This window comes from Polyergus mexicanus, unplaced genomic scaffold (assembly GCF_030449975.1).
Source record: "Polyergus mexicanus isolate NDT 795.1 unplaced genomic scaffold, iyPolMexi1.0 SCAF_8, whole genome shotgun sequence".
In the NCBI taxonomy this organism is placed as follows: domain Eukaryota; kingdom Metazoa; phylum Arthropoda; class Insecta; order Hymenoptera; family Formicidae; genus Polyergus; species Polyergus mexicanus.
Window position 1 is genome coordinate 10,869,484 of NW_027223328.1, and position 26,944 is coordinate 10,896,427.

The 26,944-nt window shown below is 31.5% G+C and overlaps 1 protein-coding gene across 4 annotated transcripts in view; it reads left to right on the top strand.

The window, feature by feature from the left end:
* Nrx-1 (neurexin 1) overlaps positions 1-26,944 on the top strand; it is a 213,077-nt gene that overhangs the window by 110,424 nt on the left and 75,709 nt on the right. For all 4 annotated transcript variants that reach the window (XM_070300469.1, XM_070300471.1, XM_070300470.1 and 1 more), the window contains exons 6-8: positions 5,689-5,715; positions 11,603-11,761; positions 14,424-14,576. In XM_070300469.1, the coding sequence (XP_070156570.1) occupies positions 5,689-5,715; positions 11,603-11,761; positions 14,424-14,576 (339 nt within the window). The remainder of the gene's footprint in view (positions 1-5,688; positions 5,716-11,602; positions 11,762-14,423; positions 14,577-26,944) is intronic.

Genomic DNA, 26,944 nt, shown 5'->3' on the forward strand with positions numbered 1-26,944 from the left:
GGGTATGGAATTATTAATAATGCTCACCGTAGGTGCACCATGCGGTGAGCAACGTCGAATCGTCGTGTCATTATATGTGTGATATTAATTTTTAAGAAATTATCGCGCCATTCCTCCTTAAAATGAGAAAATTTCATAATCGAGTTATTATTTAATTGAAGTATTTAATTGAAAAAATAATTACTTTAATGGTATATATGTATAAGCGAATAGTCGTTTGCTTGAGTAATTTTAGTTTTTTCTAATCTTTAAATACAGGATATGGAAAATGATATTTTCTCTTTCTCTCTCTCTCTCTCTCTCTCTATTTCTTTTTTTAAAGAAAATCGATATTTTCATTGTTACAACTAACAAGAATGAATACAAGTCTCACAAAAGATTTCCGTTAATATAAGGACACACCCGGATAATCATATAAAAAATAAAATAAAATGCATCTTATAATATCATAGTCTAAATGATAAATATAATGATAAAAATGATAATGTATCTTTCTTAACTTTTTCATATATATATCTCGATTTTCGTCGAAGCTGAATGGCTATACATAAAAAAAAAAAAAATCGTAAGAAATTTCTATCGCGCTTTTAATAAATAAATACTCGGCTCCGTGAACGTGAAAGGGAGATAAGAAAAATATGCATCTCTCCAGCGAGATTAATCGTCGCTCTCTCTCTATCAAACGGGAATTCTCGCCTGACATTCTTCAACCCTTTTACGCGCGTTCCGGTGGCCACGCAAGCGCTACGCACTTGACGGGGATATTCAAAGAGCAAAGAGGATCCTCGTGTGTATTGTTCCTCTTGGATCAGTTACTGTCGCAGTACGTGTAAAGGTTAATACCTTGTCGCGGACAAGGGGACGGGGACGCAGAAGGGTTAGGAAAAGAGATTGGGTGTCTAGACACCTCTATTCGCTAGCTAGACTAGTGCCCCCGGGAGGTTGCGAGCTGCGTGGATTGACTGTAACCATAGATTGCCTGTTACGTGCCACCCGCGAGCGTTTACACTCGTCGTCTGTCGTACACATGAGCGCTATTATCTAGGTGATAGTTTTAAACATGCTGGTGCCGCGGGCTGCTTTTGCTAGTATGAACAACAAAAAACGATTAATTGCTTTTATTTCCTGCGGAATTTCCGCATTGTGAAATTTTCACTATATATATATATATATATATATATATATATATATATATATATATATAATTATAGCTTTTAATATATTTTACGTAATATATTTTACGTAAGAAAAAGCAAGACCTATGACATTTAATACGAGAAACAATGAGAGAAAACGCGCCCGTAGCCAATTTCAAAATCCTCAAAGGACGAAGCCCGGCTGCATACTTCGTTTCGAAATGGAGGGATTCACTCGACCTCTGACAGAAAGATTTAACACCATATCAACTCTGAATTTTATCCGCTGCATACCTGCGAATACAATCCGTTCGTTCCGCGCGTTCTTCGTCGCAACGAAATCTCTCCGCTTTTACACAGTGACAGAGGCGGATCGCACGTCATCCTTCGTATGTCACTAGATCACTGGGTGTCTTTTAAGCACGAGTACTTTCGTCTGCCGCTTTTTCGCGACGATAAGTACAGCGACTGGAAAATTCAGTCTTGCGTTAGCAGATATATAAGATATCTCAAGAAATCAAGTACATAGAATGTATGTAATACTGTATTATATAAGATTTACATTCTTTATATGTTGATTTTAACGGAAATTTACATATTTAAGTTATTATCACATTTACATATCTAAGTTACTACATAGTTACATATGTGAATTTACAATCACATACCTAATTAAAAAAAAAAAAAAAAAAAAGTTCTTAATGTATTATAATTTAAGTGGTAAAATATAGATAAATAGTGCCATAAATTATTGAGGATACGCCCATCTATTATAAAATACCCTCGATATAACGTAAATATTTCTTTATAACTTATAAAACTTTTGAAAACATATATTTTGAAGTTAAGAATTAGAGATCTTTTTTTTTAAATAAAACTTTTTACTGCTCTTGCTTCTTTTTCAGTCAGTGAACAAGTCGAACAAAGATTCAGCGACATATATATATATATATATATATATATATATATATATATATATATATATATATATATTATCATAAATCAAGATTTCAATTCGTCGCTTACCGGATCGAACTTACATGCGACGATAGCACCTCATTCCTCTCTTGTCACGCTCTCACGACATAGAGGCTTCGAGAATTCACTATCGAAGTATGTCATCCATGATACGTTTGTTGTCACGATCGATTCTCGAAGCAGGAAACAGAGAATGCTCGTGTAATGATGCTCGTTGAACGCGAGAAAATTTACGTAAAGAGATTGGGCGCAAAGAAAGATGAAGCGCGCGGATAAGAAAAAGAGTTGCTTGAGAGCAGTGATGAAAATATTTCAAATGTAATTTAAAACGCAATAATTGTAATTATTAATTGAAATAATAATTTTAATTTTAGCTATATTATATATATAATCTTCTATATTTCAAATATAATTTTTCAAAGTTTTGCACATTGATTTAAATATTATTTCTAGTATAATTTTAAATGTCATTTAATAAAGGAATTAATTAAGAAAAAGGAATGCAAATCAAAATATGCATCTATTTTAATAGTAAAACGTAAATATATATCTGTTATATTTAATTATTTTTATAATATTAATTATAATATTTCAAATTATTTTTTCTGTTCGAGAACAATGTTTAGGGAAATTGAGAAAAGATATGGAAAATATCGAGACGTGGAAAATTTTTTTTGAAAAGATACACACGATAGGCGGCACTTGAAATATATATTAATGCGCGTATTTTTACATCTCCGAAGACATGTCTCACACACACATAGTTCTATATTATTTTTTCTCTTTTCCAATCGTTATATATTTTTTTATTACATTTTTTTAAAAGATTTAACTCTCCCTTTTAAAAAGAAATAATACTGCGTGAAATTAATACAGTCCATTTATGGGCATACCGTATAACGTTTCAAATAAGAGCTTCATGGAATGAATATAATTCGTCGTTGATCTAATATTTGAAATATCCGGAAAGAGAAAGAGATCATTTGTGCGCTAAATTCCGTCGGAATAGAAGGATTTGCGATTCTTGGTTTGCGAAATGTTTGAAATACGCGATCTAAATCCACGGCATTAAATCATTCTCGCGAGTAAGAGAAGCTTGTAACGCGTTCGAGCGGTTTCCTTCCGCGGAGAGCGTTTAATTCGTTACGTACGGATTCAGCTGCGCAAACATTGGCTCACCCGAAAGAGAGTCCCGGAATGCCGGGGGATCGTTTCTTTGATATCCGCTGGTGCAAAGTAGGTCCTTAAATTCACGGCACTCGATGAAAATCCCACCGGATCGCCGACGGGTCGTCGCATAATGCCAACTTTATGTAAAACTGCGGCCACATTCAGTAGTGCGTTGATGTAAATTTCGTATCAAGAGTATAAACTAGCCGCTATAAATAACCTTGCATTTACTAGATAGGTAACTTTCGAATTAATGCATCATCTAAATATACATCGCATGATCGCGATTTATGTTTATAGCCAAAAAAGAAGATCGAGCCATGAATTAATAAAAAGTATAATTCTTGTTAAATTAATTTTTTTAGATATTTCATATTTTTATTATATATATATATATATATTTTTTTTTAACATAAATTATAAAATATTCCATAAAAATAATGATCTTTTATATTATTCATAAATTTGCCTAACTTTGTAATCATCTATGGAAACAAAGCGTTAAGCTTTATTGGACGAGAAGCCTAACGAGCTTGTTGCAATCCCTTTGTCCTCTGACTATTTTTACTCGCAATATACTCAGCATAGGAAATCTCGAATATTACTCGCTTGAGCCCGAGGGCGGTCTAAATCGAAAGCCAATTAAGCAGATAGCTGATCAAAGCCAAACAATAAGCGGGTCGACCTAACCTACCGAGATTAACATAATGCCAAATCAGGAATCGTTCGCAGGATCGAGTGCAGCTGCCTCCGCAAGCTATTTACTACATCTCATATGTCAACGATACACTTCCTACATTTTCTATAATGAAATAAATTTTAGCATTATGCTGATCGCGTGCATGAAGCTATTCAAAAAAATAAAAATTACAGTTTATTATATTAATTATTATATTTTACAATTGTGATAATATTGCACTCTTACAACTCTAATACATATATATATATATATTTATATAGACGCTAGAGATGCAAAGAATAATTATAATTATGTAAGAATTATGTCCTTTTATTCATTAAGTATAAAACATACATGCTAACAAACTAACAATAAGTTCAACAAAAGCGAAGCGAGATAGTCGATTTAATAAAAAAGAAAGTTGCATTCGTGCAAATGAGTGTAAAATGCATCGTAGCACGATAACGATTCGATTCGCACGCGATATAATCGTTAAAGAAATGATGGAGAAGTTTGACGGAGATTGCTTGATTCGCGGCTCATTGATAAGTTTCCACGCGATAATGAGGACGTACAGAATGACAGGTGTGCGTTTATTTTTCGCGATCGTTCCGTAGCGAACAAAGGCAAGAGTTCGCTTCGTCACCGGCTTTCTCTTTCCAAAAGGGCTGTTGCCCTTCTGTCAGTCGTTTAATCGCCATGTGATCAAAGGAATTCCTTAATAAGGCCCGCACATAGCCGCAGGCACACAAACCGCCCGCGCTTAGAAAGCAAATGCACTTTGTGTCACATGCATGTGTCACGCTCATCGATGACAGGGATTTTATAAATGAGAGAGAGAAATCTCGCATTTTTTTATTATTCGTTTAAAAACAATTTCAATCTTATTATAATTAAAAACTTTTCGAATGAAAATACTGCAATCGACGAAAATAAAATTGGAGAACGGAAAGAAAAATACTTTCCAATAAAAAAAATATTCGTTGAAGTAAAAATAAATCGACATTAAATCTCTTCATTGGTTACTTAGTTAATTATTTTCCATGCTACACGCACCGTCTCAAATAATATTTGAGATAATGCGATAAATATTATAATATATATTTAAAATGATCAATTTATTTTGCAAGTTTCAAAATCACTTTTTAAAAATATTATTAAAAAAAAAAAATTTCTAAGAATTCTTTTAAAATTATTATCTCGTTTAATAATTCCAATTATTACGTTTTAAATATTTGTACTTCATTCTTATGAAAAAAAAATCAACTTTTAATTAACATTTTATTTAAACAAGATATTTAAATAATTATTTTTAATACAATCAGGATTTGCGTTATTACGCTACGTTGTTATGACTAGACGATTAAAATTCTTGAATAAATTTTTATTTTCAAGAAAAATCTCAAGTTCCGAGCTCGATTCCAGTGCATCGAGCTCTTCTTCGTGCACCAAACTACTAGTCTTTTTTGGAAGAAACAAAAAATTGTTTGAAGTTTCCGCGAATACGTTAAAATACGTTTGCGCCTTTTCCTCGAACGACATAGCCATTCTCGCGTCAAAAAAAGTTTTTATGATAATCCAGAGAAAAAGTTCGAATAGCTCGCGAGCTTGCGGCGATCAGGTTCTTGAGCTTTCGAACGTTGAATTTCAATTGCCGGAGTCACACTCGCGTAAAATATATACAGACATTTTGTACTGATCACACGTTTATGCTTTCTGTTTCAGATCTCTTCAATAACCAGCTTCTGTAGGGTGAGTGTGTAATTTTTATTATATCGCATGTATTGTACGTATATAACTTTCTGATGTCTCCAATCGCACGCTCGCTCTTGAGAGCGATGCAAACGTTACCGCAAAAAAAAAAAAAAAAAAAAAAAAAAAAAAAAAAAAAAAACCAGCGCGCAAAAGAATATTACGGTTGTTTTAATTGGATTTGCACCATTTAATTAATTACGATTTCTCTCTGTGTATTTTTTTTACACACAAAGCTGTTTCACACGCTTACTAATTGATATTACTTTATTTGAACAAATAACATATTTATTTTATTTTGATCCGTTTCATGTATATTTTATATCATCTACAGTAATCTGTATTGGCAAAAAAAAAAAAGATATATATAGGATTATGATTCTGAAAGTATGAATCAAAGAATCCGAGAAAAAGTTGGTTAAAAAAGAAAAATTAATTATTCTAAACTTTATCAAAAATATTAGTCCCGTTCTTGGTTGAATCGTTTTTTTTTTCTTGCCGCGTTTCATTCACCGTGTGCCTCTCAATGCGCAATATATGTATATCCTTGTTCCTTCCTGCCAAACGTTCTTCTTGAGCAAGTTGCCTGCATTTGAGAGAAAAATGCCGGAACATTTTTAACATGAATTCATCCATCCGTTTAGATTCTCCGACCACGTCCCCTTATTGTTCCACTCATGTTCTATCTCGGGGCACGCGGGTGATCTCGAGATCTCTATTCGAGTCTCGTCCTCCCACCTAAGCGCCGTTGTCTGGCTCACTATGTTTCCAGACGGAAGAAAAATCCCGTGTGAATTTTTTATTGAAAGTATTTCCACAAGAGTGGCATACAGAAATAGGTTGATAAATGGTTTCGCATTATTTATTCTAACTCAATTCCGTTAGGAAAGTTCTAAAATGCGCAAATGGTTTTTAGCTTATAAATGATGTTAGCTCTTCGAGACATATACCTGAATTTTGATCGTTGAAGAATGATATATAAATAACGAATTTTTAATTAAACTGCAAAATATTTTCTAAAACCAATTTTAATTTCATCAAATTATAAATGTTTCCATTATAATAATACGTATAAAATTCTTTTTTTTTTTTTAACGAATAAATTTTTCCAGCTGGATTGTATAAATTACTATAAATGAGAAAAAAAAACGCATTATAAATCACGAGATTATACTAGATTGCTAAAAATAATTTTCAATTACTAAGAAATAAAAAATCAATTATCTTATACAATATTGTGAGCGGAATATCATTCCAGTAAATGATGAATGTCTATAGCCTCTCTGTCTTAAAGAAATATATCGCCGATTTCAAAGAAATGACAGAAAAAGTTGCAGCTGACGCATCTAGTCTGCACTTGACTGCTTTCACAAGCGGGGAGTCGGAAAAAGATTCTGAAATGCAAATGGGCGCGAAACCTATCAATTGCATAATTTATGGCGCGGCTCGCGAGCTGAAAATACCGACGAGAATTATCACATTTCTTGTCACGTAAACGTAAATTACTTCTTTTAGTTATCGCTGACAATTTCCCATTAACCGAATACGACCACCACGTTAAATATTGTAGCTTACCAAATAGCTCTTTTAAATAGCTTATCTTTTTAACAATTTTCTTGCGTATAATATATTTATTTCGTATGTGTTCTCTTCAATGATATTCATTCCGCTAAAAATTAATAATCTCATTAAAATTATAAGAATTATATATACAAATTATAGAAATTACAGATCCATATTATATAAAATATAAAACAGTTTTTTTTTCTAATTTCCTCTAAAAATATTTTCTTGAATTGTACAATCGAAACGATTAGACAAATAGATGATTCTATATTCCAATATCCAATTTGGAACGCAAAATATAAAATACAAATATAAAAATTTCTTTCCGAGTTGAAGTTTCTAGCATCTGTCTGATGCCACATCGACGCCATACTATCGTTCTAAAAAGCAGGAATAAATCATTCATGACGCGAAAAGCAAAAGATCTCGCATTGACTCCGTCCGTCTCTTCTCTAGTAAGAGAGTATGCGCGTGGAAGTTTTCACATTTTCTGTCTTTTCACCTCGATGTTTGAATCTGAATCCCTCTTAAGGTTCTCGCGATGCTCCAGTAAATTCGATGATGACGTTTCTCCCCGGTTTTTCCCAGCTTCTCGCGAATCTCTTTCCTTGTTTTTCACTCATTCTGCAGACTAGCTTTCATGGTGTCGGGTATAATTTACGATCTCGTTAAAAACGTAGAAATCATTTATTTTCGTCCTACGACATAATGTAAAAGAACGATCGGTAAACGAAATCAATAGTGAAAGGAATTTATTGCAATGCTTCCATTTTTAATAAAACGAATTGCTTTTTGTTACACGATAAAAACGTCGCAATTTGAAACAAAAAAAATATCAGCTGTAAAAATATGTTAAAAATATTATATTATGCGTATTATAAATTGTTAATATTTATATCATTTAATTATCGAGAATTCCTAATTATATTATTGACTTTTAATTTCTAAAAATATAATAAAAAAAGTATAATATATGTGTATGTATATAAATGTGATTAATTTTAATTTTATTATTTTAGATACAATATTCTAACAATTTTCTCTCTCTCTTTCTTATTTTTTTTATTAAAGTTGTCATATTTAATTTGATTATTTAATTTTTAAAGTCTTGACTTTTATTTATAAGTTCTTAAAACATTCTCCTTAAATTCTTGCATAACTTTATTTTATTAAATGTTTAATTCATTGAATTCTTGATCTGCAAATTATATCATTACATTATTATATTACATATATTAAGAGAAGAAGATTCGAAATGTGATTTCTATATTTTTATATTTCTTATTTTCTAATAATAATAATATCATAAGTAAGAAAATTGTTGATTCAATTTTTCAAATTATTTATATATTATCTAATATTTTGTTATATTCACAAAAAGTGATTTGTGTCATAAATTTATAAAACAATAAAAATCGTTGACGAGAACAAAATACAATGCACTCTTGCATCACTACAGACGCATACAAATGCGCACAATACTCATCATCCATTAGCGGCTAAGTAGAGCTCGCATCTGGATGTAATAAATAGTCTACTCTCCATCCCCTTGTCACTTTGTTTACTCCATATTCGTCAAATAAGGATCAGCATACCGCTTTGCAAGAGGGATGTTCTCGCGCGTAGGTTCCCTCCGGTGTGGACCTGTGGCCCACTTTCCCGGTTGCGCTTATTGTGTCGCCCCAAATACATTGTGCGCGCAAGCGAGGAATATTTGCTGACGCTCGGTGGTTCACGATTACCACGATGCGAGAAAAAGGACGCTATTAAAGGACCGGCTTTTCCCTCAAATCGACTTTGCATGCACCTTTTTGTTGCTGCCAATTACAATTAAATTTCGCTTGAAGTAATAGTCTAAATAATCGACTTTAAATACTGTACGCGTATAAAATATTTGGATGCAAATATAAGGTTTCCTCTCAAAATTTAATTGAAAATATGTAAGAATTCGTGTATTATTGTTATTTCATGTGCCCATTAATAAAATACAAATAATATATTTTAAAAGCGACATTATCGCGTTAGCTGAATTTCAAAGCGAGAAAATAGTTTCGATAAATTACTAGTTCAGTTTATATATTGCGTCACTGTTATAATATTTAAGATGTCTATTAATATGAGTCGGCAAATTCAGACGTGGCTAATGAAGATGGAAAATTAATTTCTTCCCCGCTATAGCGCGATATTGCGGTGCCCCGATTCGAATCAAAGCTGCGAATTTTGATTTACCTCGGCTTAATTAAATTTCTACCTGAATTAGCAAGTCGCCAAGTGAACTAATTCACTGATATAATGATCCCTGTGGGAAATGTAAAATTTCTCAAGAATCAATTTTTATTTGAAATATTCTTTTTGCAAAGCGTATTTTATATATAGTTTATATACATGTGTTTCTGTCGATTTTACAAGGAAACATTGTAATCAATAAATAATATAAAATCACAACAATTACAAGTGCGTATATCATATAATAAACATTAAATAATTCATTTAATATTGATATGAAATAAATAATTATTTTGACTAATCAATTTATAAATTGATCGTGTAAATAATTACTTTATTAATTGTATATTAATATATTATTTATTGTGCGCTTCATACACAATAAATAATATATTAATATAAGATAATCATTTTCGTGAAATGTATATTAAGCGCACAAAGAGTGCCAATTTAAAGTTATATAAGCTCAACTGACATTTTAAATCTCGATACTACATTAAACTAAATTTTGTCATAAGTAGATGTAATAATCTCTTTGTAATGACAGTAAGACATTTACATAACGTATCTTTACGCTCTTTATGCAAAGCGGTGCGGAATACCGGTTACTCGCAGACAGCTCCTTAATTTTATCTCGATGAGTGCGGGATCTATTTGTTCACTGAGAAACATCGGAGATAAGGCCTCGAGGATTATGAAGGAGATTGCTCAACTACGGTCCAAGGAAACGCCCTCGACAAGAGAGCTACCTAATTACGATGAGGAAAAGCGGAAGCCTGAAACAGGGCCGGTCCTATAACAATCAGAGCTTAATACTCCACATCGTATTTCTTGAAGCTAAAGTAATGAGTTGATGAGCTAACTCTTGTTTTTCACAAAACCACTTTAATTTATATTTTATATCTTAATTTATAGCGCTATTTCTTTCTAAGATATATATTTTAAACCTGAAATAAACAGATTCTATTTCTTTAAACATCGTATTTCTTCGAGTTAAATTAGCTAATGAGCTAAACCGTTCTAATTTATATTTAGATTCTACATCTTATTTTATAGCGTGCTATTTTCCTTTTCCTAACACATACTGTTCTTTAAAAATGGATTTTTAAAAATAAGTAAATTCTATTTTTTTTTTTTTAATAAATACTTTAAACCAAAAATAAACTATATACAATAATCTAACATTTATTAACTTCAAATTATTTGTAAAACTAAAAAAATTCTAATATATTATATTATATATTATATATTATAAAACTTCCATCTATTCGCGCGGTTGCTTCTCATTATTATAAGATTTAAAATATATTTGAATGTTATAATTTTTCCTTTGGAAATTAAAATGGAAATCCTAGGCTTACATTTTTGCCATCGAAAATCTGTACATCGCCGCGGCCCTGATGTGGCAAGTGAAGACGAAGAGTAGTAAGAGGATAGTATCTTCCTCTCGATTAGGTGCCTCTGGGAAGACATAACATTCTAACGTTTTACCCCGTTCGCTCCTCCGAGTCTGCCACCCTGTTAGTTAGAGCGAAGGACGAAAAAGGAAGAGAATAAACGGGAGATAACGATGCCATTGCTAAAGTCGTAATGGACCACTCCTCAAGAACGGCGATTGTCTAAATGCTAAACTTTACGGCATACCCGTATGATCGCTGGAAACTTTACCCGCTCTTTTTTAAGGATCGAAGTGATACCGAGGTTAATACCGAGGTTATCCTTTTCAAGCGCAAAGCACAACGACGCTTGTAATTTATTTGTTCGGCAAAAAATTACAGAAAGAATCAACAACTCTTTATTTATAAAAAATATATAGACTTTGGATGGTTTATCTGTGTGTAAATAAATAGAAAATTAAAAAAAGATTACATAAATTTTTTTAAAAACTGAAAAACAAAATAATATTTATAACACGCAATAAAAAGCAAATATAAAAATATATTAAAATTAACGCTTATTTGAGTTCATATATATTGTGTGCAATTAGTATAGATAATTAAACATAGAAAACAAATTATAATAAATGAAATTAGAAGTCATTAATCGTGCAATTTGTTGTAAAATGTAATTTCCGAGATACTGTCTTCTGTTGCAGCTCTCTGCTATTGTCGATGGGATTTACGCTGAGCACGGACATACCGCAGGATCTTTCGCGCATTTAGCAAGCGATCGACTTCTCGTCGGTGGAGGCGCCGATGCGAGATCCTTGCAAGGCGCTAAAGGGATCAACAACTTCGTCGGATGTCTAAGAAAGGTTACTCGCGATAACATGATTTATTTATACTTTCCATCAACTTTCCACTGTCTCTTCTGCCTTAGACTTTAAATAAACCAATAAAAAATGCATAAAGCGTGGTAAGGATTATTAATCTTTTTTATGTCAAATGTTTATAGAGATCCAAAAAAAAGGAATCACAAATTCAATATTTTATAAGAAAATAATATATAAAATGCAAGGAAACTTGTGAAAATTTCAAATATTAGTCTTAATGACACATCAGTTTAAAGATAGATAACGTCAAAAGATAGACTAGATAAGATATATAAAATAGTTATTCTGATTCTGTTTAAAAAAAAGTATAAGTAATTACTAAGCAGAGAATAATAAGTAATTAGTGAATGAGATATAAAACGTATTTTACAGACAAAGTTTCGAGGAAACAAATGGATCTTAAAACTATTCCCCTCTTTCCCCTTAGTTCGTTTTAAATACACTCTACTTCCACAAAACTTTAATTTGTACGTCTTAAGTACAAAGATGTTGAAACTTGGAAGATTGTGTTAAGTGATAACCCTCGACATTTTCGCTGAGAAGAATCGACTACAGGTTCTACAATTAATCTCTAAAATTAATCTAAAATTAAAATTTAACTCGTTTATTGTGGCATTTCGTACAACAAATGGTTTATGTTTTTTTCGTTTTGTTTCAGTATAGAAATAGCTTAAAATATGACTTATTAGTTATTATATATTTGTCGTACACAAACGAATAATCCTCCGTACTTTTTTTTTCTTTTTTTCTTTTTCTATGTAAAATGATAATGAAAAATAAATTGCAACATTTTAATTATTAAATTGTCTTTTTTGTGCCATTTTTAATCGAATCGATTTCGGTTAACAATTCGAACGATAATTATTCTAAAATTGTATTAATTGATTTGCCGATGGGGAATCGCGATGATAAATCTTTCACGAGAGACAATATCAGTGGAGAGAACGTGTGTAATGATCATAAATTTCCTCAGTCCCCTCAAGGATATATATGTCGTTTAAACATTTTGTGCTGTAATAAATTTAATTAAAAAGATGGCTGTTAAATGTGGAAAGTAATGTAATATGAGACTTGTAAATAATGAGATTTGTTAACATTGCGCAGACAAAACAAATTTGAAAAAATGTTTGTTAATTCTATAAAATTTCTTTACACACATATACGGTGTCTTTCTAAAATATTTTAATTACAAAAATGAATACGATATAGCACAGGAAAACTACATATATAACTTTTATAATTTGTATCCGATTTCTTAACAAATTTGAAGTTGATTTTTCTGCATTAAAAATTTAGAAGAATGATACTTTTTAATTATCTAAAAAAACAATTAAATATATTGATAATTAAACTCTCTATCCAAATTAAATTTTGTTGTAATCTTATTATAATATATCAATTATTAATTCGTTAAATAGTATATATATATATATATATATATATATATATAAAGTTTTTTTTTTTTTTTTTTAATTAAATGCTATGATATTATTATTTTGGATTCTCGAAAATTCCGGAATTATTTTTTATCGATAGCAATGCACATGAACTTCCTGGATCAATAAAAATGTCCACCCAACGCAACGTGTCGACTTGATCATCGCGACGCAATGAAATATTCATGTCAGCAACTTACTTGGGAAGTTTCGCCGAGAAGTAAAGTCGAACCTAACACGCCATAGGCGGCGACAAAAAAATGCGAATAAAGCGATAAAACTCGACGTAATATAAAGCGCTTCCCGTAACCGAAAGGTTAACGACGACTGTAATTTGCTGACTGTTTGCGGCTTAAGTAGCGCGATGCGAATCGTCCCCGGTAAATTATTCTTATGAACGTTTTATTTACGAGCATGCGTACGCTCGCGATATGTAAATTGTTCAGAATTTGATTCAATTTATAAGACTCTTAGCTTCCTACCGCAACTATATATTGAATTATGATTATTTTTAAAAACGAAATAATCAAAAAAGTTTTTTCTATATAAATTCTTTGAAATACTATACTTAAATATAAGAGTATTTAATTTTAAATAAAGTTGTAGATTGGACACATGTAATTTCATAATTAATACAAAAATTTTTAATTAGCAATATGATACGAATATAGGAGAAAAATACATATCGACATTTTTATTTAAAAAAAAAAATTTTTTATCTAATTATTTCTTCAATTCTCTTCTGTAATGTTTAAATCACGATCCGTACATTAATTACCTCATAAAATTTTTTGTATAATATAAGGTCGTTAAAAATATGATTTATTCACAACACGTAGAAAATAATTTCTCTGTGAATTTGGATAAAATCGTATTGCATACAATTTATAGATTTTAGAAATTAATGAATAATATAATAAAATGTTTTGCTAATGTATTTTAATATGTAAAGAAATGGCACTTAGTTACTGATTATTTCCCCCCCCCCCCCAAAAAAAACGCAGAAAAATTAATTATTTTTAATATTTCTTAAATAAAGCGTTACATCCTAACATAATAGTTGCAACGAAAATCCTTTTGCGGAATTTTCTGTCTTGCTTCGTGGCAATTAATGATATTAAAAACATCGTAACTTTAATTTCTCTTTCCGTTCCACTGTTTGTTACCGTGCGCACTAGCTGACATGACTCTGTTTACCGTGCTCGCAGGTGGAGTTTGCTGCAGAGGGAATCAAGATGGAATTGATCGAAGCGGCCAGAAGCGGAGCAGCGGGTGCTGCGGCTTGGGGAAAGATGGATTTTCACTGTCGCGAGCCAAGAGCCTCGGATCCGATCACGTTCACCACCAGGGATTCGCATCTCGTGAGTAGTACATGTTCTTCTTATTTGCGATAAAATGCAGTGTTCTTTCAAAATGTTTATACGCACACTCGTTAATCGTTTGTAAAAAGAAAAAGCAAGATTGTTCGCGAAAGAGAATTCTTCTTATTTTAGACCGCGCATAAACATCGTTCGAGAAAAATATCGATCTTATAAAATCGACCTAATCCATTTTAAAATGTCGCGTATTTCTACTAACAATAAGTATTATTACTGGGTTACACAATTTGATTTTCGAAATTCGCTTTTCTCTTTTTAGAATACATACACGATGATTTAAGTTAAAATTGTGAAATTCTAAGAATATGCAGTCGGTTTTTATTATACACACTCGCGTGAATAAAACATGTTACAACTGTTCCAAATGAATCGTTTCTACTCGAGCGAGCGAGCGAGAACTTCGTAATGGGCTATACTTGAATCGCACGTGTTTGTTAAATAATGCAAGGAAAAAAAATACGATCCAGTTCCATTATCCGAGTAAAGGATCGTGACGATGAAAATATCCGATTAAATTAGGAATGCTCTAGGAGAAGTTTTTGCGCGAGTCAAGCAAGAGCTGCAAATAACTGTCCGAAGCGACGTCACAGTTCGTTTTCTAATCTCGTTTTTCGCGAATATCTCCGATTCTCGAAAAAAAGTCGAGGTCGAGGAAACGCTTCGCCAATATCCTTCTTCTAAATTGCTAGAGGTCTTCTTGATTTTTTTTATATCGAGAGGCGCATTCAAACTTTTGCACATGGCGCGTGTACTCGATTGCCTATACGCAGTTTGCTCCACGGAGGCACGTAAATTTTCAGGGAAAACAACGCCAAAGAGAAATATCGAACGGGAAATATATGAATAAATTAATTACTTATAAAAATACACATTTATTAAATTACGAGTTATCGAAGGATATAAATGCAGGAAAAAAAAAAACGTAACACGAGCTACCGTTTAGGTTTTACTTTAAAATCTCTGACGTACCGCAACCTCGGCATTTCGTTCTTTTCTACCTATACATTGTTGTTGCGCAGCGATATTAATGCTATTAATGTTGTTAATGTACCAACTATGATTTTCGAGCACATCCCTCGCCGATTGATATTTATATATATCCACGTTTCTCTTTAGAAACATTGTAGTTTTAGAAATTTTCAAAAACTCTGTATTTTCTTTATCCGTCGTCACATTTGAAGATGCTTACGTTTTCAACGCAGTATAGGAACACGAGTGCGCTACCTTCGCACAGTGCGTACTCTCGTGTGCTTTTATAGGGTCACGAAGCATCGTCGTTATACCATTGCAAATCCTTGTTACATCGGCTGTCAAAGTACGCGTTCTCTGAATGCGCGTTCGCCAACCTTGCGCGAAAGCTTGTTTACGAATATGACTGTTCTTGGATTATGCTGCTTGCTATGGTCGCGGTTTATGCAACCGGTGCATTAATACCCGCAACATCCATTTTGGTACATGCCTGCCTCCTTGCCTGTCCAGATGATACAGAATGTCCCAAAATCGCTTATTGCTTCAAATATCGATTATGCAACACGACGCAGAATCTTGTGGATCACAAGTCGATAAATCGGAGATCTATATAATCATAATCTGTCTACAAAAAGTTAAAAGTTGTTAGAAGTCGCGTTTATTTCTTTCAATAATATTAATAATTAATTTAATAAGCGATCACTTGTGATAAAAGCTTGCTTTCGTGAGATTTTTATAAAGAAAAAACGATTCCAAATAAATCATTGAATTCTTAGTGAAGAGATTATTCGATTTTGATTTTTGAATACCTTATATAAGCTTCAAGCCGCCATTCTATCGTGCAGCTTTTCATCCTACATAATATGCACACGATAATGAAGCCAGTGCACGTGATATTCTACAACTACTTTAGGCCACCGAGATTTTTAATTTAATAAGAATATTAAGAAGCTCCCATGAGATTTTCTCATAGCTATTATGTGAAAAAATATGACTTATATACCTATATATTGTATATATCACATTCAATATTCGCAAGAGCTACTTATAATGTAAAATATACCTTACCGTGTAATCCCCGTAGAGTTAATAGATCACTGCTTTTGAGCTCAAAACTAATTAAATTTAACATCCGATAATTTAATATAAATGCAATTGCAGAGCCAACTTAATGTAGTAGATAATATCGAGTAATATTTTCTCAGTTTAATAAACAAATTGATATGTAATTAATTCAACAGAGGGTTTACAATAAATAAAAAGCTCTTATATATCCTAACGATGCAATACTTTTTTTATGTAAAAATATAGCTAAAATTATACATTAAGTTGAACGAAAAATTTGTTCCGTTTCTTGCTAACAGATGAAGAAACGGCACGAAAAAACGACACGAACCTTCCGTTCAACCCAATAGTTTTACATTACCACAAACAATAACAGAATATCGTTTATCATAGCGATAACATACCATTTAACTTTCGTAATCCACAGCTATATGGCAACACGATCGATATCACTTTCGACTGGCGTGAATAGTATGCACTAAACTCGTTATGATAGCGAGCAGATGGTCATTCAAAATGAACAATACACTCGTGTTCGAGATTCAGTTATAATTAATATCTATATCGGTATACGGGCGCAATTATCCGGTTATATCGTAAAGCTGCATTCGTGATCTCCGCGTTGCGTTTGGTAACACAGTAAGAGAACATATGAATATGAATGCCGGTATTGTTGGCGTATTCATAATTAGATCGAAAGCTGCGATGCCCGTTATGTTCAGATATCGATATCTCGAGTTACTCCGAAATCGATGGGCATACGGGGATGTATTGTATATTTCATATATATCTATATGTAATATTGCATTCGCGACGTTCCATATCGAGATTAAAGTGCCGTACATAGTTTGCGAAAATGTATGCATCAGCAACGAAGACATATTTTCGAGAGAAGAAGAATTTTTCTCGACAAAAGTTCACCTGATTTTTTTCTATCTTGAAATCTATCGTGAAATCAAATAAAAATTTTACATTTGAATGTTTAAATGTTTGATTCGTCAAAAAGATTCAATCAGAGATAAATATTTCAAAATGTCATGTTCTATACCTTGAAATCAATAAATCAATAAAAATTTGTTTCATTAAAGTCTCGGGATGAATAGATCGTTCGTTGATTTATCATTTCGTAGATTCATGATACCGCGTCTTTTACGTTGATAGATCTTTGATTCTTCATGTGTCGTTTGCCATTTGTCGTATCCCTTTACTTTTAGAGCCCATAATATTTTGGAAATCGTTGAATTACATTTTACGTACTATACTAGGTATCGCGAACGAAAATCAGTACTGGAACATCATAGCGACCACATAGTGGACTATTTTAAAGCAGTAAGTTGGAAGATGAGACGTTTGCGGGAAACACTCCCCACAGATCGAAACGTTCCTTTGCTGAATGGCGCCAGTAGTGGGAGTAAACGTCAATGCGGACGTTACAGTGGTTGCGTTTTAATTATCGAGGACGGTCGCGACTTCGCTTCGATGACCATCGAAGTTTCTTATTAATAGAAAATTTAGAATTTTCATTACAAAAAAGTTAATTAATTAGAGTTAACTTAGAATTAATTATTTCAATCCAAGTATATTTATATTTGTATAACCGATATCTTCGAACAATTTAAACTCTACTAATATTTTATATTTTTTTTTTCGCATATTTTTATAATGTGATTAAAAACAAGAATATATAAAGAAGAGAAAAATAAATAACTCAATATTTTTCTTGAAATTTAAATTCTTGAGATTCAACGGATTATATTAAGATATCGGATTTGTTTAAGATTACGGATAATGAATAATAAAACATATTATATGCAATAATGATAGCATCTCTTTATAATCAAAATTTTCTGATGTATGATGATGATTATATTTGATTTATATATATATAGGAAAACTATAATACGAAATTAATAACGCGCATCAATGCAATATCGAAATAGCTTTAAGTTGCATAAAGTTGTTATTTGCATGTTAATGTAACCGTAAAGGGGCTCGTCGTCATTTGTAGCAATTCTCAGCTATTCTAATTGACAACTCGTTTCGAAATTACTCCGCACCGTATTGTATCCAATAATTATCACATCATCATATTAATACTGTCATTTCGTTCCACTTGTCAAAAGCAAATTGTGTAAATTATTAGTAATTTAAAAAACGATGTTTTATCAACTCTTGTAAAATTCATTCTCGATTATCATAAAATGATCCAACTAAAATGTAACAACAGCTTCTCTCTCAGAGTTATTCTTATTTAATTACAATGTGTATAACAATTTTAGACTTTTACTTTCATCAACTATTTATTAACAAGTTAATATTATGCAACGTTTTACAATCTATTGTATATAAAATCCATGAATAAATCATCAATTATTAAAATCATCAGTAAATTTTCGCTATTCATTTGATAAATTAAATAGATCATCTAGAATATCAATTTTTCTTTTTAATGTGACATTTTAAATACAATATAATTTAAAATAATTTTCATATAAAGCTACCACACAAAATTAAAGCTATATCTCGCTCAACATTCTTAATTAATGACATCTTAAAAATTCCACAAATTTATCATTTTTTAAGAATATGTATTATTTTAAGAAAGTTAAGATTTGAAATATATATAAAATTGAAATGAGCTAGATATGTCTGTAAATATGGAGCCTTGTCCCATTATAATATTGTATATTGACCATTTTTTTATGTTGTTGCACATAAATTTAATGATTTTTACGCTTTGATTATAACAAAGATGCAAAAGCGTAAAGAGTATCTAGCGTAAGATTTTTTTACATTCTGCGGCGCATTGTATAGTTCTGCAGATGTTTCTTGTTCCCTCGTTGTATTACGTGCACGGAACGCATTTGCAGTACGAGCGCGTCGGATGCATCGCCGCTGTTACACGCCGATTTTCCTCGTCTACACGGCAATGCCCCCGATTTATTCTACGGAACTTCCCGTGTTCGGCCAATCTAATGCACCACAGCCATATAGCTATCCCGTTGTACGCATGGCCGCATGCATCAGCCAACTTCGAGGCTGCACTTTTTCATCCGCCCATTTTCTCTCGAGATTCTGTAAAATTAGTGTTGTTAATCCGCGATACACTATCTCGATTTATATTGTAATTAAGCAGTAGCTCAGCCGGATCAAAACGAAATAAAGCAGATTCTGATATTTATCAGACAGCCATTTTTGCAAAATGATATATATAAAATTTTTTTCTCTCTTATTAAATTTGCTACAAAATCCTTTATTTAATGTATGTACACATGTACTTTCTCCCCTAGATATAATGTATCGAGATATATATATATATATATTTGTTTTATAAAATATAAATTAATTGTATATAATTAACATTATTTATATACAAAAATAAAAATATAACATTAATTTTTATCTTCTATAAAAAATATAATACATAAAAATATTCTATCATATAAATATTAATATTTTTCATACATTTATCAGAGTTTTTGTAGTTTTTAAATACAATTTTACCGTCACCCTTTTATGAAAGTTATTATTACATTGGGTAAATGTGTACGTATATTAAATAATTATTTATTATAGTTAAAAAATTTATTTAAAAAGAACGTAGAGAGTAGAGTTTTATTATCGTAATGCTTGCCCGGCGCACCTGCATAGATTATGAAAATTCGTTGTCGAGAAAGTCAAAAACTGGACGTCCCGATTCGCTTATTTACCGTAGCCACGGCACCAACAGAGCAGGGACCATTAGCGCAAAGTTAATTCCGGTTAAAGTAGAAAACTCGTGAAGCTACTGCCGAGCTGGGCGACATATTATTAGCCAGCTTGCAGTCGTTTTCGTCGGCGACTTTTACGACATTATATAGTTACCTGCGGTACGCGTTATAAATGTAAAATGCACAGGATAGCCACAGTAGAATTATTCTTCGGAAATTTCAAACGTTTAATAATTCAGGAGTAGACATATATAGAGAGGTAGAGAGATGAGGCAGAGGCAAGAACAATAAAATATTAAAATACAAAAGAAAATGTAAGCTATTTCTATTATTATGTAAGCTATTAAGAACGTAAGTAATTATATGAGCCATATGAGCAGAGTACAAAATTATAAATATTTTGAATGTAGGCACCAACCGTATGTTATTATGTCTCCTTATTTAAATTCCCGGAAAACAACTCGGGTATTTCGGGTTTATTAAGCCCGTACTGACTACTGTGAGCCCCTGAGGGACAACAATTATTTTTTGAAAAAAAATGTATATTTTTTTGCTTCATATTATTTTTGAAATGGTTTTCCCTATTAACTAATATTTAAAATAATATGTTTTTTTTATAAATGGCTAATGTTTGAAAATATTATTTTAAAGATAAGAATTTTTCTCTCTCTCTGATAACTCTTTTAAAATTATCACTTAATTTATCATTTCTATTAACATATTTCAATAATAAGTCCTATATATTGGTATTTATTAACCTGGCAAAAAATTTTTAAATAAATTTATTTTTAAAATACTTTTAAAACTCTATTTAAATAATTATTTTTAGTAACCTTTATTCGAAATGTTTTCATCATTTCGAGATGAGAAATAAGAGAAATAACATCTTTTTATTAAATAATAAAGTATAACTTTTCTTCTTTCTATCCATAATAAATAATGCACGACATAAAATATAAATTATTAATGAAAAATATAAATAAAAAGAATCTAAAAACGATAAAAAAATATTTTACGAGATTTGTTATCATTGTGAATATATTTGAAGCAATCCAACAATATAATAATATTATTTATAGTGTTGCGGACAGGAAAAAATATGCAATGTCAATAATAAAATTGTGTTGTATTTGCCAAAAAGGATGTATGGAAATTCCGGTTGCGCGAGATAGTCGAATTAAATTCAGCCTTGAATTTCACCGCTACAATCTCTTTTTCATCTATTTTGCCGCGAAGTACAATTTAATAATAAGAATTGCACCACAAAACGACAAAGCTAGCTAGAATAGAACGGCAAAAATCGAGCACCCAATGGCAAGAACGCCGGAAATGCTTTGCCAACCGAGAATGCACAGTATGCTTTTATAAGCAAAACACCGGAATTTCCGGTAATCCAATTAGGCGAAGACGCGCGAATTACCGCGAATCCCCCCTTTCTAGGAATCACGCTTGTTCCTCGGTACAATCCCCGGCTTCGTCTCCCCCGACTAATTCGAGAACGATTCAATCCCATTCAACCTTCTCTGGTAAACAGTAGGGTGGAAAGCTAACGAGTCCCGAATGACTTTGACGAATGCGACAGAAATATATTTCTCGCATCATCCATTCGATGCAAAATATGATTTTACGTTTCAAGAGAGAAATTATTGATATCTTTTGTCGGAATTTCGTGCGATTCAATCCCCATTTTTTTTTTAATCACGCGTCTTCCATCAATCGCTAACGTCGTATAGAACAATAGATATTTTCGTCAAGTATCTCACATAAGGTATCCTTATGGTCTGTGAATCGCTGCCAAGATTTATCCATATCTGACCGAGATGGTCTCAGAATACTTCACATCGACTAGATATAGAATTACTTTGACTCCCTTCCGGTCCTCAGTCGTTTTCACTTCGTTGGATCGTTAATCCAGACGAGATCAACCCGTACGACCATCGAAGGTCTCGTCGCTTTCGCCCCCGCTGCGAAGAAATTGAACAAGTATTTATGATCCTTTTTTTTTTTTTGTAGGGGTGACGATCGCTTGTGCGCGCTCGGCTTCACACTCGGCGATTTACGATATTATTTCTATCGTGAGTCGCAGGGAATCGACCGTGTAACCTCGCGTTCACGTTACAGCAACGCGAATGTCGTCATTATTCAACGAGATTAGCCCTTCGGCCTCGTTTCACGTTATATCCCTCTTTCCCTTTCTCTCCCTCCGTCTCTTTCGCGTTCGCTCTTTTCAAACATTTTCGCCCGGATAGACGACGAATCTCAGCCGGCCGGAAAATATACGTCCCTGCTAAATAAAACATTGTTGGGACTGGGTGCGAAGTGCACCGCGAGGATAAATGGACGAGAAAGCGCGCGACGGGGTTGCATCTGGGAAAAGTGTCGGAAAGAATAGCGCGGATATACTGCTCGCTTGCAATCATGATTTCTCTCTTTTTTTGTTCTCCCTCTCTTTTTACGCATTCTCTTTTTCTCTTATTCGCAGGTTTCCTATAATGCACACTAGTGATAGGTTGATTTTATTTTTATTACGTATCGAAGCCTTAATACAAATGATTAATCAAAATGACACAAGCGCTACTTATTAAATAAGGATTTTTCGATGTAGGTAAAAAATTTTTCTATTAGATTCTATATTTGCTAAAGCAAAGATTGAGAAATTATTTTCCAAATGAGGAAAATATATGAACATCTATCTATCATGATTATTTTCAAAAATAAGAATTTCTTCGAACTACCATTTTCTCAATTTGATTTAACGTAACTTATTTGATCAAACGTAAACCATTGCGTTAAATCTTAAGAGCAACGTATACGTATATTAGAATAATTATTATTTATTAAGAAAAATTACATGTATAAACTTGATTTATCAAAAAGAATCCACGATTGCAAATCGATCTGAATCTTTTTTTAATTTGTTACATCGCGTGCAGTGTGCAATGATGGTTTACTTCGATCGTTACCTCGCGACACGCGTGATCGAGAATTACAAGTCACGATCCCGCTGGAAAGTAAATCTAGCCCGCACTCGTAAATTTCGCGCGCAGCTTGAGCAGATTTAACGATTTTCCATAAAATTATAAATTTGGATCTGATCGACAAATCGTAAGATTCTGATGCATTATTAATCACAATATTCATAAAAAATGTTCTCTTTCTATTAAAACTCATTGTATAACAGAAAATATTTGCCTTTCCAAATCGTTATTATGACTTGAAATTTAAAGCTATTTTTTTTTCTCTTTAAATCTTTTATTAAATCTTTAATCTAATATGGAATAAGAAAGAGCAATCTTCAAATAAATTTCATTCCGCTTGCTTCGAATTTTCTAATACTTGTAGATTTTATTTCGCACATTTATGTATGCATTAATATATTGTAATATTAAAAAAAGAAAAATTTTATTAAATAATGTGTCATAGTTTTGCGCATATATTTTATATATTATATATGTATATAAAATATCTAACAAATTATAATTAAAAACTAATATTGATGACTTGAAATGGCAGGATGTCCAACACCTAGGAATGATTTCTTAAAAGAGATAAAAATAAAATTGATTAAAAATGAATCAATAAAAATATATTTTTTTTTAAATATGTAATTCTGCGATTTTCAATTATAATTTTCAAATTATAAAATTCAAGTTTTAATATCCTACAAAGAGCTTTATAATATATTATGTAGTAATAAAAATCTTGCTATATAAAATACTATAGAATTTGACAATCTTAACAATCCTAGCGATCCTAACAGTCCTAGCGGTCCTAACAACTCTAGTGATCCTAACAATCCAATGATTCTAACAATCCTAGTAGTCCTAACAACTTTAGCCGCCCTATTTGCTGGTTAAGCCAGCGGATATCCTCGATTACTCGAGATTTGAGGAATGTGCCCTAATCGGAATTTAATTTACGAACGCACCGGGGTTTTTTTAATATATAATATTATTTAAAAAAATAAAATTTATAATAAAATAAAATTAATTAAGCATTTACTTATTTACACATTTTTCACTATGCTTTCACTTTATAGTATTATTCATTGATTTCTTTAAATATTATATATGATTTAATTAATCGAGATGATTTTGATTTTTCCATTAGTCAAAGCAAAGTTTTTTGATATATGTTACACTACATAAACGGATGGACTACAAGAACTTAAAATAAAATTAGTATGTGTTATAAAAATAAATAATTATATATAATGTTAATAAAATTAACGCTTTTTCTATTAAATAAAACAAATAATTGATTAGAATAATAAATTCATAAAAAATTGCAATTTTTTCTTATATTTGATTTATGTTTTAATTTATCTTTAATTTACGTTTCAATTTGCATTTGCAATATGCTTTAATGTAGATAGAAAGAAACCGTTGAAAGTTACGTAGTCCAATTTGTTCTAGCTCATCCATTTTGAGGTAATGGATTTATCTACAATCTACAATTTACAATTTGTTACCTCAAAATTAAATAAAAGTTTGCCACTCACCGGCACTGATGCGCAACAGCGGAGTTGTTGATATTGAAAAGCTACGTTGTCTGTAACATAAAAATGTAAAACAAAGACAGCGGAGCTTAAAATAATTAATATTTTAGAAAATTATTATTATACGCATCGAATCTTATATCCGTTGCGTACAATAATAAGCAGGTATATAGATATGGAATAATTTTATAAATTCTAAAAAAAAAAAAACTATTTTTTTTAATAAATAATTTTTATAGAATTTATATAAAAATCTCTTTTTTTTTATATGAGTCTTTCTTGTTTAAACTATTTGAATAAATGAACCGAATTAATGCATGTACGGAATTTATAATAATTAATATACAAATAATAATATTTACCCTAGGGTTAATCATATTCGATTGATTGTTATACTCGCGATGTAAAATTATATTCGAATGTAGGAAACGTACATGAGAATTATAAAAAAAAAAAAAAGTTATTTCTTGTAAATATATCGCAAAGAAATATAATAGAATAGATTTCCACGTTTTGGAAATCCCAATTTTATGATGTATAAAGATATGGTATATCCAAGAGAGGTAAATTATATACATATTTATATACAAGGTGTGCCAGAATTACCGCATCATCTACTAATGACAAATTCTTGAGATTATTTTAAAATGATTTTTTCTGAGAAAAAAATATCGAAGCATCAATAATTTTCGTGTTATAAGCGATTAAAAAAAGAGCTTCTTGCAAACTAAACTTTATAGAGAGTTAAAACTACATTCTTTTTAATTAATTTCATAATAGAATTATTATTTTAATAGAGAGAGAAAATTTAAGGTTTAAGTTGCAAAGATATATGATGGAAAAAATTGGAAACTTGAAAAAACGATGATCTCTCTCGACATTCTCGCTGAGGAAATATCGTCTTTAAATGATCTTAAAAATCTATCATTAGCAAATAGAGAGAGTGCGGTAACTCTGGGACATCCTGTATATAATTTAATATATTTTTCTTTCTCTCTCATTGAAACACGATATTAAGGACGTCTCTAAATTGATGTCCCATTCGTTTCTTACACTGCGATTCGTGCTGTGAAGTGACTTGATCTTCCTTGAAGTACTCTCACAGCCAAGTACCGTCCTTCCCTCTTCATAGGGCGAGCTATCGGGGCGGTTGTAAGGCGCTCTTCCGTCTTTTAATTAACGCGCCAACCGTTTTCGGTACTGGTTTAATTAACCGAATGAACTTCTCTGCAAGGCGACCAAGTTCGAAGAATTAATAAACGCGAGTGTAATGTTTACAGGTAACATTATAATTAATTTCTATGGTGACTAAGTTTTGTAGCACTGTCGAATGCTTCGCGAAACTTTATTTAAATGTACCAACAAGTGACAAATTAATTTGCCGAGTTAGTAGTATTCGAATTGAAAAGTTTATTTCAAAGTAGAGATTACGCATTTATGATAGCATCATTGAAAGTTTTGCAGCATAATCTCAATTTTTTTAATTTTACTTAATGTGATTTTAAAACAATTTGGAAACAAGCTTGTTAAATAAAAGATTCGGCATACAGATTAAAGAGCTAATTCTAGTTAATATTTCACGAATAAAGAGTTATATATATGTTTCATATAAATACTTTTATAAGTGGAACAGAACTGTCTTCGTAAAGAGTACGATAAAACTTACAAATGAAAATAATTATGTATACAAGTTAGTGTACACAAAGCACATTGATCGATTACTCTATTGCTTTCCTTGGTAATTAAACATTCCCCGCGGTTAATTTCTTAACTTCGGCCAAGTTTGAAAGTTTGTGATGGAATAAGAGTCTAGCAATTATGCGTTAAATTATATATTAATTTATAGCAACATAAAAGTTTAAAATTTTCTAATAGAATAAAAGTTCGAGACGTAATTATGTTAAAAGAGTTTGTATTTAATTTAAACTGAGAAATTGGTAACACGTTCTACTACTTGACACATTTGTAATCTGTCAAATGTAGGATCTTCGTGGAAAGACACGGAGAACTGACGACCGAAAGGGGGAATTCGCCAACAAAATTTTCTAAACGAAATTTTGTGCCTCGTAGAAAATTGGCTCGTATCTGGATGAAATCGTCGCGGATTC